The sequence below is a fragment of the Diplotaxodon limnothrissa genome, linkage group LG3, assembly GCF_057381915.1.
Source record: "Diplotaxodon limnothrissa isolate DT_005_m linkage group LG3, D_limnothrissa_male_GT1.1, whole genome shotgun sequence".
NCBI classification, from domain to species: Eukaryota; Metazoa; Chordata; class Actinopteri; order Cichliformes; family Cichlidae; genus Diplotaxodon; species Diplotaxodon limnothrissa.
Genome location: NC_140598.1, coordinates 47762489 through 47777570, shown reverse-complemented (window position 1 = coordinate 47777570; position 15082 = coordinate 47762489). Strand labels below are relative to the sequence as shown.

The following is a 15082-nucleotide window of genomic DNA, read 5'->3' as shown; positions in this document are numbered from 1 at the left end:
CAAACTGATTTAATCAGCATTAAATAAATCAATGAAATAAACATCACCCCACAGATACAACCTCAGTGAATTATGTCCAGTGTTCACTCACCCGCAGGGGCGTGCTGGGTGTTTTTTATATATATATAACCTAAACAAAAATGTTGCCTTACTTGAAAAACTGTAACCAAGCATTTAAAACAAGAATAGAAAACAGAAAGGGAACAATACAAGAAACATGCTTGTATGTTCTGATCGGACAGGAAACAAACACTGCTGCGGTTGAAGTTACAGCAGATGTTTCAGCTCAGTGTAAAAGGGAAGGAAGCATGGAGGCCACTGAGAAGAAGAAGTTATGGTCTTATCTATATTAAGTACATCATCTTTCTGTTCTGCTTAATTATTTTTAACAGCGTAGCAGTGGATCAGAGTGCAGCAGAGCTGGATGTGAGGATGAAGCACTCTTTGCTCTGCATGCTGAAGTTATTCTGTAAGTACATTACTGACTTGGTATTGAATAAAGAAATAGTTTTTCATTGTGTAAATTAGAGTTTCTGAGTGGGCAAACAAGTTTGTCTAAGAATTTAATTGCTTTTACTTGTGTTCAGTTGTTTTACACTATCAGTTTAAAGTTTATAAGAACAGAAATTTGAGAATGAGCATGAACTGTGTGATCTTAGAATTCACCTTTTTGTAAATGTTTTATTTTGTAATGAAATGATTTTCTTTCACTGTGATGATGTTTCAGTCTTGATTTTAGTGCTCCGTACATTCTTCTATGGAAATGCTGCAGGTAATATGTGTTTTTTTCTTCTTCTTTTGTTCCTCTATATTTAATACTAACAGTATTGAACTTATATACACCCTGATAATTTAGGTTGTATCTATAATTCAATTCAATTCAATTTTATTTATATAGCGCCAAATCACAGCATAAGTCGCCTCAAGGCGTTTCATAGATACAGAGAAAAACCCAACAATCATATGACCCCCTATGAGCAAGCACTTTGGCAACAGTGGGAAGGAAAAACTCCCTTTTAACAGGAAGAAACCTCCGGCAGAACCAGGCTCAGGGAGGGGCAGCCATCTGCTGCGACCGGTTGGGGTGAGAGAAGGAAGGCAGGATAAAGACATGCTGTGGAAGAGAGACAGAGGTTAATAACAGATATGATTCAATGCAGAGAGGTCTATTAACACATAGTGAGTGAGAAAGGTGACTGGAAAGGAAAAACTCAATGCATCATGGGAATCCCCCGGCAGCCTACATCTATTGCAGCATAACTAAGGGAGGATTCAGGGTCACCTGGTCCAGCCCTAACTATATGCTTTAGCAAAAAGGAAAGTTTTAAGCCTAATCTTGAAAGTAGAGATAGTGTCTGTCTCCCGAATCCAAACTGGAAGCTGGTTCCACAGAAGAGGGGCCTGAAAACTGAAGGCTCTCCCTCCCATTCTACTTTTAAATACTCTAGGAACAACAGGTAGGCCTGCAGAGCGAGAGCGAAGTGCTCTAATAGGGTGATATGGTACTACAAGGTCATTAAGATAAGATGGGGCCTGATTATTTAAGACCTTGTATGTGAGGAGCAGGATTTTGAATTCAATTTTGGATTTAACAGGAAGCCAATGAAGGGAAGCCAAAACAGGAGAAATATGCTCTCTCTTTCTAGTCCCTGTCAGGACTCTTGCTGCAGCATTTTGGATTAGCTGAAGGCTTTTCAGTGAGTTTTTTGGACATCCTGATAATAATGAATTACAGTCGTCCAGCCTGGAAGTAATAAATGCATGAACTAGTTTTTCAGGGTCACTCTGAGACAGGATATTTCTAATTTTAGAGATGTTGCGCAAATGGAAGAACGCAGTCTTACATATTTGTTTAATATGTGCATAGAAGGACATGTCCTGGTCAAAAATGACTCCAAGGTTCCTCACAGCATTACTGGAGGCCAAGGTAATGCCATCCAGGGTAAGAATCTGGCTAGATACCATATTTCTAAGCTTTTCAGGGCCGAGTACAATAACCTCAGTTTTATCTGAATTAAGAAGCAGAAAGTTAGCGGCCATCCAGGTCTTTATGTCTTTAAGACATTCCTGCAGTTTAACTAATTGGTGTGTGTTATCTGGCTTCATGGACAGATAGAGCTGGGTGTCATCTGCATAGCAGTGAAAATGTATGCTATGTCTTCTAATGATGCTGCCTAAGGGAAGCATGTATGTGGAATATACGAAGCACAGGTACACGCACACGCAGGTTGTTATTGCCAAGTTCCACATTTATTCACACGTTTCACAGGTTTATGCTTTTCACATAGACTGACAGCTCGTTCCCAGCTGACGTGTGTCGTTTTTCCCCGTTGAGCCCACTGCACCACTCCTCCCCTGCAGCCGCGCCCGGGGCCCCGCCTCCGCCACAATGTATAATGTAAACAGAATTGGTCCTAGCACTGAACCCTGTGGAACTCCATAATTAACCTCAGTGTGTGAAGAGGACTCTCCATGTACATGCACAAACTGGAGTCTATTAGATAGATATGATACAAACCACTGCAGTGCAGTACCTGTAATACCTACAGCATGTTCTAATCGCTCTAATAGGATATTATGGTCGACAGTATCGAACACTGCACTAAGGTCTAGCAGGACAAGCACAGAGATGAGTTCACTGTCAGAGGCCATAAGAAGATCATTTGTAACCTTCACTAAAGCTGTTTCTTTGCTGTGCTGAGCTCTGAAACCTGACTGAAACTCTTCAAATAAACCATTCCTCTGCAGATGATCTGTTAGCTGTTTGACAACTACTCTTTCAAGGATTTTTGATATGAAAGGAAGGTTGGAGATTGGCCTATAATTAGCTAAGACTGCTGGGTCTAGAGATGGCTTTTTGAGTAAAGGTTTAACTACAGCCAGCTTGAAGGCCTGTGGTACATAGCCGATCATTAGAGATAGGTTGATCATATTTAAGATCGAAGAATTAATTAATGGCAGGACTCCTTTGAGCAGTTTTGTAGGAATGGGGTCTAAAAGACACATTGATGGCTTGGAGGAAGTAATTATTGAAGTTAACTCAAGGAGATCAATTAGAGAAAAAGAGTCTAACTTAACATCAATGGTACTAAGAGTAGCTGTAGATAATATTACATCTGTGGGATGATTATTGGTAATTTTTTCTCTAATGATAAAAATATTTGTGAAGAAGTTCATGAAGTCATTACTAGTTAACGTTAAAGGGATGGTTGGCTCAAAAGAGCTCTGACTTTTTGTCAGCCTGGCTACAGTGCTGAAGAGAAACCTGGGGTTGTTCTTATTTTCTTCAATCAGTGATGAATAGTAAGATGTTCTGGCTTTGCGGAGGGCTTTCTTATAAAGCAGCAAACTATTTCTCCAGGCTAAATGATGATCCTCTAAATTTGTGACACGCCATTTCCTCTCCAGATTACGAGTCATCTGCTTTAGGGTACGTGTTTGAGAATTATACCACGGAGTCAGGTACTTCTGATCTGAGACCTTAGTTTTCACAGGAGCTACAGTATCCAGAGTCGTACGTAGTGAGGAGGTAAAGTTATTAACAAGATAATCGACCTCTGTTGGGGTAGCGTTCAGATAGCTGCTCTGCTCTGTGTTGGTACAGGGCATTGAAGATGATAACAGTGGGTGGATTATATTCTTAAACTTAGTTACAGCGCTTTCAGAAAGACATCTACTTTGATAAAGTCTACTCTTCACCGCTGTGTAATCAATTATTGTAAATGTAAATGTTATCAGGAAATGATCAGACAGGAGAGGGTTTTCAGGAAACACTGTTAAATGTTCAGTTTCTATGCCATACAGTGGGGCAAAAAAGTATTTAGTCAGCCACCGATTGTGCAAGTTCCCCCACTTAAAATGATGACAGAGGTCAGTAATTTGCACCAAAGGTACACTTCAACTGTGAGAGACAGAATGTGAAAAAAAAATCCATGAATTGACATGGTAGGATTTGTAAAGAATTTATTCGTAAATTAGGGTGAAAGTTAGGGTAAAAGCTTCGAGTAATGAACGGTTTTTCAACACAGGCTTCAATGCTTCAGAAAGCTTCATTTGGCCATCACTACTAATCAAGGTTGTTGTCATGGTGGGCTGTGTGGCAGGCAAGCAGGAAAAGGACCCAAAATGCAGGACTCTCAAACACAGATGTAAAATTCAAAGCGCAGTTTCATTGCTGTGAAAAACCTCTTGAAAAATTAAACTGACCAATAAAACAAAACTCAGGAGAGAGGAACTAAGCACTGAAACAAGAAAAGCTAAACAGGAGCATGAGACACACAAAGCATGGTTAGGCTATAATGGAACAGAGAGCACAGGAAAACACAGGGCTTATATACACAGGGGAACACAGAAGCAATATAACACATGAAACAGAAGACAGTAACTTAAACTAGAGGCCAGAACAACAAATAACGTAAAGAGAACAAAACCAAGAATAATCCTTAATACAAAATCTAACCAGCACAACTCAAAACCCCAAACAAATCATAATTTAGAAAAACAAAACAGAAACAGAAAAAGCTGGGTCAAAATGACTCACAACCGTAACAGTTGTGTGTTCTTTTTATTTAATTTTATTATTATTTCTTTAAATCAAATGTCAAAGGCATTTATAGAAATGGGTTTTTTTTTTTAGTTTTTTTTACACTTTTTTAGTGTTCAAACCTGATATACAATGTATAGTGTTACTAAATGTGCCCCCCAGGTGTACAAAAAGCAGCAGTAGCTAAATCACCTCAGAAAGCCTCTGGGTACCTTGGGGAAAACATCACATTGCCCTCAGCAGTCGACTCATCGTGGAGTCTCATCAGAATTGAGTGGTCAATTTTCACCAACGTCGCTTTTATTGCCACTTATCGCAATGGGAAAATAAACACTGAACGTGTCCCTCAGTTCACAGGGAGACTCACTCTTAACACAAAATCAGGTGTCATTTATCAGCTTTTTTATTGCAAAGGAAATGCAGTTTTATTTATTTCTTGATTTGGTTTCAGTGTATTTTATTCTATAGGTGACCTAACAATTCACAACCTGAAGCAAAGCGATGCCACTGTAGAAGTCTTCAACAGTGAGGGTGAAGACAAAATACATCAAGTCACAGCAAAACGTAAGTTGTATAAATAAAAGTGTATTGATAATAACAACACACACACACACACACACACACACACACATATGAGATGCACAGATGCAGATGCAGAAAAGAGGAAGAAATTATGTAGCAAATACAAAAAAATTAGGAAGTCATAGCACTTTGACTGTGTTTCACGTCAACTACCATGAGACTACCGACCCTATTTATTCTTTTCTTTAAAGGTATGTCCTGTGTACACTATCTGAAGCTATTTATGTAATGGTCCTGGGTCGTCGACCCAGCGTTTTGTGTTTATTTTCCTCTGTTCTAGTTATTCTGTGTCCTCCCCCCTTGTGTCCGGTTCGGGTTCTAGATTTCCCGTTTTGTTCTGAAAGTCTGTGTCTGTTGTCATTGTGTTCAGCTTGTCTCCTCCGGTCCTCATGTGTATTAGGTTCAGCTGTTCTTCCCTCCTGTGTGTGATTACCTGATTACCTTGTGTGTGTATATTTAGTTGGTGTCGGTCTGTGTTCATTGTCGGCTCGCCTGTGTTCATCTGCATTCATCCGTGTATCTCTGTGTTCTATGGTGTTCCTGTTCCTGCCTCTGTGCCCCGCACCCCTTTTGTATGGTCTCAGGTTTGTCAGTTAGTTCTCCCAGTTTAGGTTTCTTCAGTTGTTTTGTCGTACCTCACTGCCTGTTTTTGCCACTACCACCTTGTAAATAAACATCAGTTTGCTGCATTTTGGGTCCTCCTTTTCCTCCACTCCACACGGCTCACTCCGCCAGCCGTGACAATTTATCAGACACAGATGTGCCAGACCTGGAGATTACAGTTTTTTACAGACGCTAGGACACATTTCTCAATACTTAGGTCACTTTTGCAAAACTCCTCACATGGTGAGCACAACAGAAGTCTATGTGGGCTAAACTGAGGACCAGTTATCATTGTTTTGGCACAAAATGCATTCAATGACTACATCTCTCAAATTTCATGAATCATCTTCTCACTCAGACACAAGAACTGCCAAAAACCTTTGTACGGACAGGACATTTTGCATGTGCTTACATACTGTTTTCAAAACTGTTAAACTTATGGCCAAAACAATAACACAATGCAAAACTTAAAAAGACAGCAAAATCCAACAGCAATATTTTATTGAAACATATCTTAAATCTAAAAATGCAGTTTAACCAGCCACAGCTGATTCTCATTGTAGATGAACATCTACACAGGTGTTACTCCTTCAATTTTTCAACTCCTTCAATTCTGGCAGCCAGAAGATTCTTTCCTAGGTGTATCGCCCTAGATGACATAAGATGAGATGTGGATGAGAACCTGTGGCCAAATGGAGAAGACCGAGTAGATTAGCATTACTATTGTATGTGTATCAGTGGATGGTGTGTATACAAATTCTTGTATTTTGGGATTACTTAGTGCAAAAAAATAAAACTACATAAACAAATATTAACGAATTCTGCATGATGTCTGATTCATTCCAGTAACATACATTGAAATTATAAACAGAGATGTGTCCTTGTTTTACACAAGAAAACACTGTTGTTAGTGTTTTTTAGGTCATTGTTTTGTGGGTGACAAAATATGTTTGTCGGCTGTCAACCTTTGCTAGTGTTCTTGAATAATGAGTTTATTTGAGACCTGGGGTCCGTTCTTCGTACCTCGCCTACTACATCCAAGATTAAATCATCGCGCTAACTTTGAGCTCGCTATTCCGGTTCTGCTTTTCAAGGCACCCAAAGTGCTTTACAATACAACTATTCATTCACTCTCACAGTGGAGGCAGCTACGGTTGTAGCCACAGCTGCCCTGGGGCAGACTGACAGAAGCGAGGCTGCCATATCGCGCCATCGGCCCCTCTGGCCAACACCAGTAGGCGGTAGGGTAAATATATTATATTATATTATATCCTCTTTCACATTAGAGCCACGACAGGACCCACTAGAACATGGGAACAAGTAAAAGTGAAATATAAGAATATTCTACAGAATGGTAATATTTATCACTTATATTGCTTTTCGTCTCTTGGAAAGAGACCCTGAAATAATCTGTTTGTTTGTTTATAACAGCAACCAAGAAAAGGGCAGAGCAAAAAAAGACAGGTGGTGGTCCTGCACCCCCTCGTCAACAAGTTGGTTAAGTAAATAATACCCTCACGGGAATATCGATATCTCTCTATGAGCACACTGTCGCGCTGAGCTAAAGGATCCTGTCTATCCCGCAATATACGCTGGATTCTGAGGACTCTCCTTATCAATCTCTCACCTTCCGCAATGGGTGGCTCGCGTAAACGGACATGGCTGCGACAGGCTTCCCAAATCCACCTTCGCTTTTATAGCCGTGGTCTCTCATCTTGATTACATGAAGTAATACCATTACTACTCTAAAATATGAATTACATCTGAAATAATCAAATACATGAAATAGAATGTTAATAGTACATTTCCCTTTTTTTAGGAAATGACCTGTATGTATCTGTATGGAATCAATAAAAGGATAAAGTACTGCATTATCTTTAGTTACATTGATGTTATTTATTTATGGTAAAACAGTGGTAAAATATCGCTGTTGCTTTCGTATACATGAAGCGGACATACTTGAGTGGCCACGATCTAATCCTGTTTACATAAAGTAAGCCTGCTCCCGAGCAGGTTTACGCTTACAGATCTGTTGCTATGACAGCAAGTCCCGGATGAGCTTCGGAGAACCGAACGATCCAAGATCACGCGAAATCGTCAACAATCAAATCCAGCTAACTTACTTAGCGAGGTACGAAGAACGGACCCCTGAATAAAGTGTTTTGGTAGTTGTAGTGCATTTTGAATGTGAAATGAACTGCTTTGCCAAGCTGAAGGTCAGTTAGGAGAATTGTGTGAAGAGTTTTGCAAAAGTGACCTAAGTATTGTGAAATGTGTCCTAGCGGCTGTAAAAAACTGTAAATACGTTTTGAAATATTTTTACATTTTGCTTTAAAAATGAGTAACTTCCTGGTTTCTTAGGTAGTAGTGCAAAACTTAACTTTTGAATTAATCGCCTCACATGCTAGACATAAATGATGTAAAAAAGTGTATGTAGTGAAATGATTTACTGTTGTAGTATTAGAAAAAAGGCGGGTGGTTAGCTGGTGTATAGACTTGGCTGCTGTCACATGGCTTCATTTCCGTTTCTCATAGAACTTGTTGTTAACTCTTCTCAAAATGAGACCATATATCCATGTGTTTAGTGTTCATTAACATACATTCCTATTGTACAATCTATTAGCTTGACCATTTTGGTGCGATTTTGGAAATGCTTTGATCTTTATCCTGAAAGATTATATATTTTCAATCTGTATTGATATCTACCTTAGCTTACACTTTAAAAAATAATTAATTAATATAAAATGTCAGAAGGAATTCTCTGTCTAGACTGATAGAGTCATTGGGATTATCCGTTTGAACCAAAAAGAAAAATATCTTGACAGTAGGTGTTCGATATTGCCTGCTTATTGTTGAAAGTACTGCAAATGCTGCTCAAAAAACCACCAGAATATTCCAAGAATTTGATTGTTTTCAGTGGGAGAAAACGTTAGATGAACTGAATCAACCTTTTGGGATTTCCTTACCTGAATGATTGATCATCGTGTAATTATGTGACAGATAGCTGTCGTTAGCCATTTTATGAAACTGTCATATTTAGGCTTGAAAAGCAAACAAAATTTTACAATTTCTGTATTTAAAAATTCCAACAAAATAACCTGTAAAAATGTCTAAAGATATCAGAGTAGCGGAGTTTTTGAAGCTTAAATTCACGAGTATTTATAGAAGTTCTTTTCCTTCCTTCTTTGAGTGTTTAAATCTGAGAGAATATGTACAGTGTTGCTAAATGTGTTTTTGTATTTATTTGACAGCATTACAAGTTGTACAGACAGAAGCAGTAGATAAATCACCTCAGGACGTCTTTGGATACCTCGGAGAAAACATCACATTGCCCTCAGCAGTCGACTCATCGTGGAGTCTCATCAGAATTGAGTGGTCAATATTCACCAACATCACTTTGATTGCCACTTATCGCAACGGGAAAATAAACACTGAACGTGTCCCTCAGTACACAGGGAGACTCACTCTTAACACAACATCAGGTGACATTTATGAGGTTTTTTATTGCAAAGGAATTGCAGTTTTTTTTCCTTCTTGATTTGGTTTCAATGTATTTTATTCTATAGGTGACCTAACAATTCAAAACCTGAAGGAAAGGGATGCCATTGAATACAATGTAGAGCTCCTCAACAGTGAGGGTGAAGACAAACTAAATAAGATTAAACTCACAGCAAAACGTAAGTCAAGTATAGCAAAAAAAAAAAAACTGTTCATAATTAAAACACACAAAAACACATATCAACCATTATCAAAATGCAGACATTTTCTTTATTTTGAATCCATATATTCTGCATAAATATCAAATTTAGCCATCTACAATCAAATATAGTGCTTGATTTTAAATTAAGCTACACAGGCTTGTCTTTACTTTTTGTGAATTTCTCATTTTTACTCTCCATCCTTGCAGAAAAGCTCCAGCAGCCATCCATCCAGATAGTCATGAGCACATCTGTAGAAAGTGGCTGTTTAATGGTGGTGACCTGCTCTTCTCTGGATAAGGGTGTTAACCTCTCCTGGAGTGTTGAACCAGCAAGTGTGCTCACTATCAACAAGAGTCATCCCAGTGACAGCTCTGCACAGCTTTTTGCATTTGTCAACACCAAAGAGAACTTTGCCAGTTTTACCTGCATCTCCAGCAGAGATACAGAGAGTGTTTCATCCAAACCTGTCACACCAAAGTGTGAGAGTAAGATCTGTGGTAAGTTGTTGAATGGGACACTTTCTGTGACATACAAGCATAGCTGAGATGAAGATTAAACAAAAGATGTGTGATCCAGTATTTGATGCTGTAAATGGTAAATGGCCTGTATTTGTATAGCGCTTTACTTGGTCCCTAAGGACCCCAAAGCGCTTTACACATCCAGTCATCCACCCATTCACACACACATTCACACACAGGTGATGGCAAGCTACATTGTAGCCACAGCCACCCTGGGGCGCACTGACAGAGGCGAGGCTGCCGGACACTGGCACCACCGGGCCCTCTGACCACCACCAGTAGGCAACGGGTGAAGTGTCTTGCCCAAGGACACAACGACCGAGACTGTCCGAGCCGGGGCTCGAACCGGCAACCTGTAATCAGTGCATCTTTGAAACACTTTATTAGTCTGCAGTGAGTTTCTGCAGCAGGTCACAATTTAAGATGAACTTTAATAGTAATTGGGCAGTGTTGCCTCTAATTTTCATGTCTCTGAGCGGTCCCTTGGACCAATGTGAACAACATCAGTCATGCCAGCATCGAATTCATTCAAGTTATATCATTAATTAAAATAATCAAATGACAGGATTTACATTTCTGTTAGAATACTTTTAATTAAGTGCTTTAGCCCACTTACAATGAAATTTTAAAAAAGTCTTGTTCATGACCTGTGTAGTATGTTAACACTATTGGAAGTAAAAATAACTTGAGCACCAATTTTGACTTGTATTATGAGTATGACTGTGTGTGAAGCTCCTGCTGTGCGCTAACCCCCTGATTGTGAGGAAGTCCTGTAACTCTTTGTCACAATCAGGGGGTGTAACAAACTATTTACAGAACAATCAGGTGTTCTGCATCAAATAAAATGCCACACAAATTATTTGTGCCAATCCAAAGAATAATTTCTGTCCACTATAAGATAAAGGAGCACATAACAAGCCTGATACCTGCAGGCCTGACAGAAGGAGGTATATAACCACCTATAGACAGCGTTTACACTGTAATCTGCATTTGGTGGCTTTTTGGCAGCAACTGTGACATTCAGCAGTCACCTTAATTTTTCTGTCTGTCCTGTTCAGATCTCCAATGGTTGCACACGTTGTTGTTAGCCTGTCTTCACTCCACATCGGCCACACTGCTAAGCTAGCTAAAACACTGGTAGTGGCACATAGGGACGCTGTTATGGCCTGTCAACATTGATTACCTGCTTAAATACGAATGTGAATCGCATCATTGGCTGGAGCAGTCAGGCACAGGTCACTCACACTGCAAAACAGCACAGAATGAATTGTTATGTATTTATTTTCATTTCAATTCAGGTTGGATTTTTTTTTTTTGTGCACAGCACAGATTTTCTGTGCATGGAGACCATGTCACCTATGCACGACTGCACATGTGCGCAGCTTAGTTCTTCTACATTAAAGTCTGTTCCACAGCATAGGTAGGGGAGGATTGTGTTGAGAGATTTCATTGGACAATACAATCTCAGGATGAAAATGAACAAACGGGCTGCTTTAAGGCTGGTACGCAGGAGCTCTTCAATTGACCCATGAGCCCAAATGATCTTATTGGAAATGGTTTAACATGAATAGTCATGTAAAATGTGGAGTCTAGAGAATCAGAGAATGTGAACCAAGGAGGGGAGAGAAGGTGGGATTATAAATGTGAAACAACCACTTTCAGCAAATCTCCAAATCAACAATAAATTCACAATAGTTTTGTAGCAATTCTTTAAGTAACACTGCAAGTAGTAATTCAGCTCTGAATGCAATAATGTGAATTCTGAATCAGCCTCAGGTACAAATGTGAACTCTGCAGACACTGGACATATTGGCTGCAGAGGGGCAGACAAGGGGCGATCGTGGCTCAAGAGTTGGCAGTTCGAGCCCTGGCTCAGACAGTCTCGGTCATTGTGTCCGTGGGCAAGACACTTCACCCGTTGCCTACTGGTGTTGGCCAGAGGGGCCGATAGCGTGATATGGCAGCCTCACTCCTGTCAGTCTTCCCCAGGGCAGCTGTGGCTACAACTGTAGCTTGTCTCCACCAGTATGTGAATGTGAGAGAGAATGAATAGTGGAATTCTAAAGCGCTTTGAGGGTCTCGAAAAGTGCTATATAAATTCAATCCATTATTATTATTAGTAGTAATCAGATTAAATGTGGAGTAAAATGTGTGATACTGTCCTTAAAGTTTCAGTTTTTTGAAACTGATGAGCTGAATCACTTTTTATACGATTGGGCTTTAGTTATGTTCTGTTGCTGTTGTGGTGTCTAAATAAAATAATGAGCCTCTTAAATTTCAAACACATGCAGCTAAAATGTGAGAATCTGTAAGTTTCCCTGATAAGATCAGTTCTTAAACTGTGATTAAAGAATGAAAGTGTAAAAGGTAACAAAGCATCATCACATCTTTGGCACCATTATTTCTTTGTTTTTCACCTTTGAAGTCGTATTTGTTCTAATTTTGTTTCAGGTCCATAAAAAGATTAGTTCAACAAAACTCAAGACTCACGAACAACATCAACAACAAAATCTAACTCATCAACATTTTGACAACGTTTAGAGACCTGCCAGCATCCAGATCAACAGCAATTCTATTAAACAATGACATGCTCTTGGTTTAATGTCAGCACTGGAAGATTGATAATATGGTTCATCTTTGTATTAAAATCTTATTGTGTGCATTTGTTTGTAGTAAGTGGAGGTTGTATGGTGTGGGACATTGTTTCATCGAGACATAATTTCGATATTTTATTAGACAAGTTTGATTCAGCCTCTTTTTTTATTTCTTTAACATGTACCTTCACTTTTTTTCAAAATTTTTATATGTTATCTCTACAGCTTACTGGACATGCTTATTTTTCATTTCAGTAAAAAAAAAAAAACTGTTAAAAATGTTCAGATACAACACTTCATGCCAAATCATGATACAGATTTTACAGATTCAAGTCAGAGATCATGGGAGAGAAAATTTTGTGTACAATCAAAGTGATTGTTTTCTGTAGGTGATGTTTGTGGGTTTTTTATACTGTGTACAGTTTAATGTGTGTAAAATAATTGTGGTCCTTTTAAAAAAGTAACATTTTCTTCAAAATAAAATAAAATAAGGTTACATCACGCTTTTTTGTTCCTTCGAGTGACCTTTGATGCTCATGAGTGGAACCTTCAGCGGGCCCAGGTCTGGAGTTGGAGGGCTAGTCCTTGACTTGTCTCCTTCTTGAACAACTGTTGATGAAAGCTGCTCCTCTTGGTTCGTGAAAGTTTGAGCGTTGATGGATTTTCTTTTGCGCTCAACTTTCTCGGCTAGACACCTGAGGACCTGGTTGTGTCTCCATGTGTATCTGCCCTGAGTAAGGCTAGTCCTACAAGCAACCAAGATGTGCTTAAGTAAATACACTTCTTCCCTGTTTATAGCCCTTCACTGTAAATTAACTTCCTTCACTTTAACCCCCAAGCTTCGGTGTTTTCTCTCCTTGAGTCCACCCGTAGCTACACCTAACAACAGGCTATCACCCTAAGCCCTGCTGGGAAAAGGTGGAAAAGTGACCCTCTCACCTGGGACAAGAGGACCTTCAGAAAAGGGAGTCCTGGCCAGGAGTAGTGGGACAGCTGAAACCAGGGCATGTGAGGCCAAAGTGGGGCGACCAGGATCAACCTCACCTCCTCGATCTGGACCTAGTAAAGAAATGACTGGAGGAGGGAGTATGGAGGGAAGGCAAAAGGGTTTGCCAGGTTGACACACGCAGGGACCTCGTTCTGCAGGTAGACGAACCGATGGAAATTATGTTGACTTCCTGGAAAAAAAAAGAAAAAGGTTGATTTCTGCCCTGTCTGTTCTGACAATGACATGGTGCCAGTGTTGGAGAGTAACAGAATACATGTACCGTCGTTACACATTTAAAATACAAAATATGAGTAATTGTATTCCGTTACAGTTACCATTTAAAAAGGTGGTATTTAGAATACAGTTACTTTGTTGAAATAAATGGATTAAATGGCGGTATTTTCCTGTTTCATATTGTCGCAGGTCAGGACTGTTTGGGTTTTGTTTGACAGCTATGTTCTGTTGTTCCAGGCGGCACGTTACGGTTGCCATGGTTACAGGGTGACATGCTCTCTCTACGACTGTGTTTCCTGGGTGAGAGAGCACCTTTTTGTTGTTGTTGTTGTGCTAAGCTAATAGGCAGAATGCTACAGGCATAGCCCTAAAGAATGTAACCTCATGGGCAGTGTAGTCCGTGCTGCAGGGAGAATGGACTGCCATACCCGTTATGTGTCTGTGAGCGCGAGGAGGGATAAAAAGGAAAATTACGAGCTGTCATCGAGCAAAAACGGGAACTGGAAGCATGTAAATATAATAATAACCACTGGAGCCAAAAAGATTGCCTGACGAGCCCAGTTGTAAGTACGCTATTAAGACTCGACTGTACACTGTGTTCGTGTTTTCCCCCGAAAAAATAAGTTCTGTTGGAGCAGCCTTTCAACTCCTCTCTCTGTCTCTCGCTAGCAAACTTGACCCAGACCAGGGGTGATTCTAGGATTAGAGCTTTGGGGGTGCTGAGCACCCAGAGAGCTGCCCACTTTTAATGTGTATGTATAATATAATACAGATACATAAAAAAAACACTCCCAAAACACAATAAGTTATTACAAATAAAAATCTTTACTGCAGACACTAATTTTACTAATTTAATAATACTAATTGTGTATTGTAAGATTAAGGGGTTTCATGCTTTCATAGTGGTCCTTGGGAGAGCTTGACATTTTTATCAGGTGGTACACACTGTAAAAAGTTTAAGAAACACTGATAAGTGTATGTGTGCTTTTGGAAAATATTTAAAGCTGCAGTACAGAATCTTTTAAACAAGCTATCTTAAAACATTTTTAGAAACAGAGCACTCTGCTTCTCTTTACAGCTCCTCACTCCACCAGGGCACCGTTTGGCACTTTCTGATAGTGTGCAAATGTGATCTACGTACTGCGGCAGTCATACAGACAACTGGACGGTCCAAAAGTTGGCCTACATATTACTGGCTGAGGTTTTAGTAGAGTTGTGGCTGAACCACATAAAAATATATCATTAATTTTAATCTCCCCAATCAATGATAATGTTATGTTGGAATGTTGTTAAAGAGGGTCAAAAATGTTTCAACCCAG

General features: G+C 39.6%; 2 protein-coding genes across 2 annotated transcripts in view; both read left to right on the top strand.

Moving 5' to 3' along the window:
- LOC146636231 (Fc receptor-like protein 5) overlaps positions 1-15082 on the top strand; it is a 95869-nt gene that overhangs the window by 17554 nt on the left and 63233 nt on the right. The gene's annotated exons all lie outside the window — the stretch shown is intronic.
- On the top strand, positions 5280-13123 carry LOC146636235 (SLAM family member 5-like). The gene is made up of 5 exons (XM_085349871.1): positions 5280-5316; positions 8980-9210; positions 9295-9405; positions 9636-9926; positions 13095-13123. Exons 1-5 carry the CDS (start codon positions 5280-5282, stop codon positions 13121-13123), a joined length of 699 nt encoding a protein of 232 aa, XP_085205997.1.

Coding starts and splice junctions, on each gene's coding strand:
- LOC146636235 (XM_085349871.1), top strand. CDS start 5,280: ATGAGACTACCGACCCTATTTATTCTTTTCTTTAAAG. Junction 5,317..8,979: donor ATTTATTCTTTTCTTTAAAG/GTATGTCCTGTG, acceptor TTTATTTGACAG/CATTACAAGTTGTACAGACA. Junction 9,406..9,635: donor GATTAAACTCACAGCAAAAC/GTAAGTCAAGTA, acceptor CCATCCTTGCAG/AAAAGCTCCAGCAGCCATCC.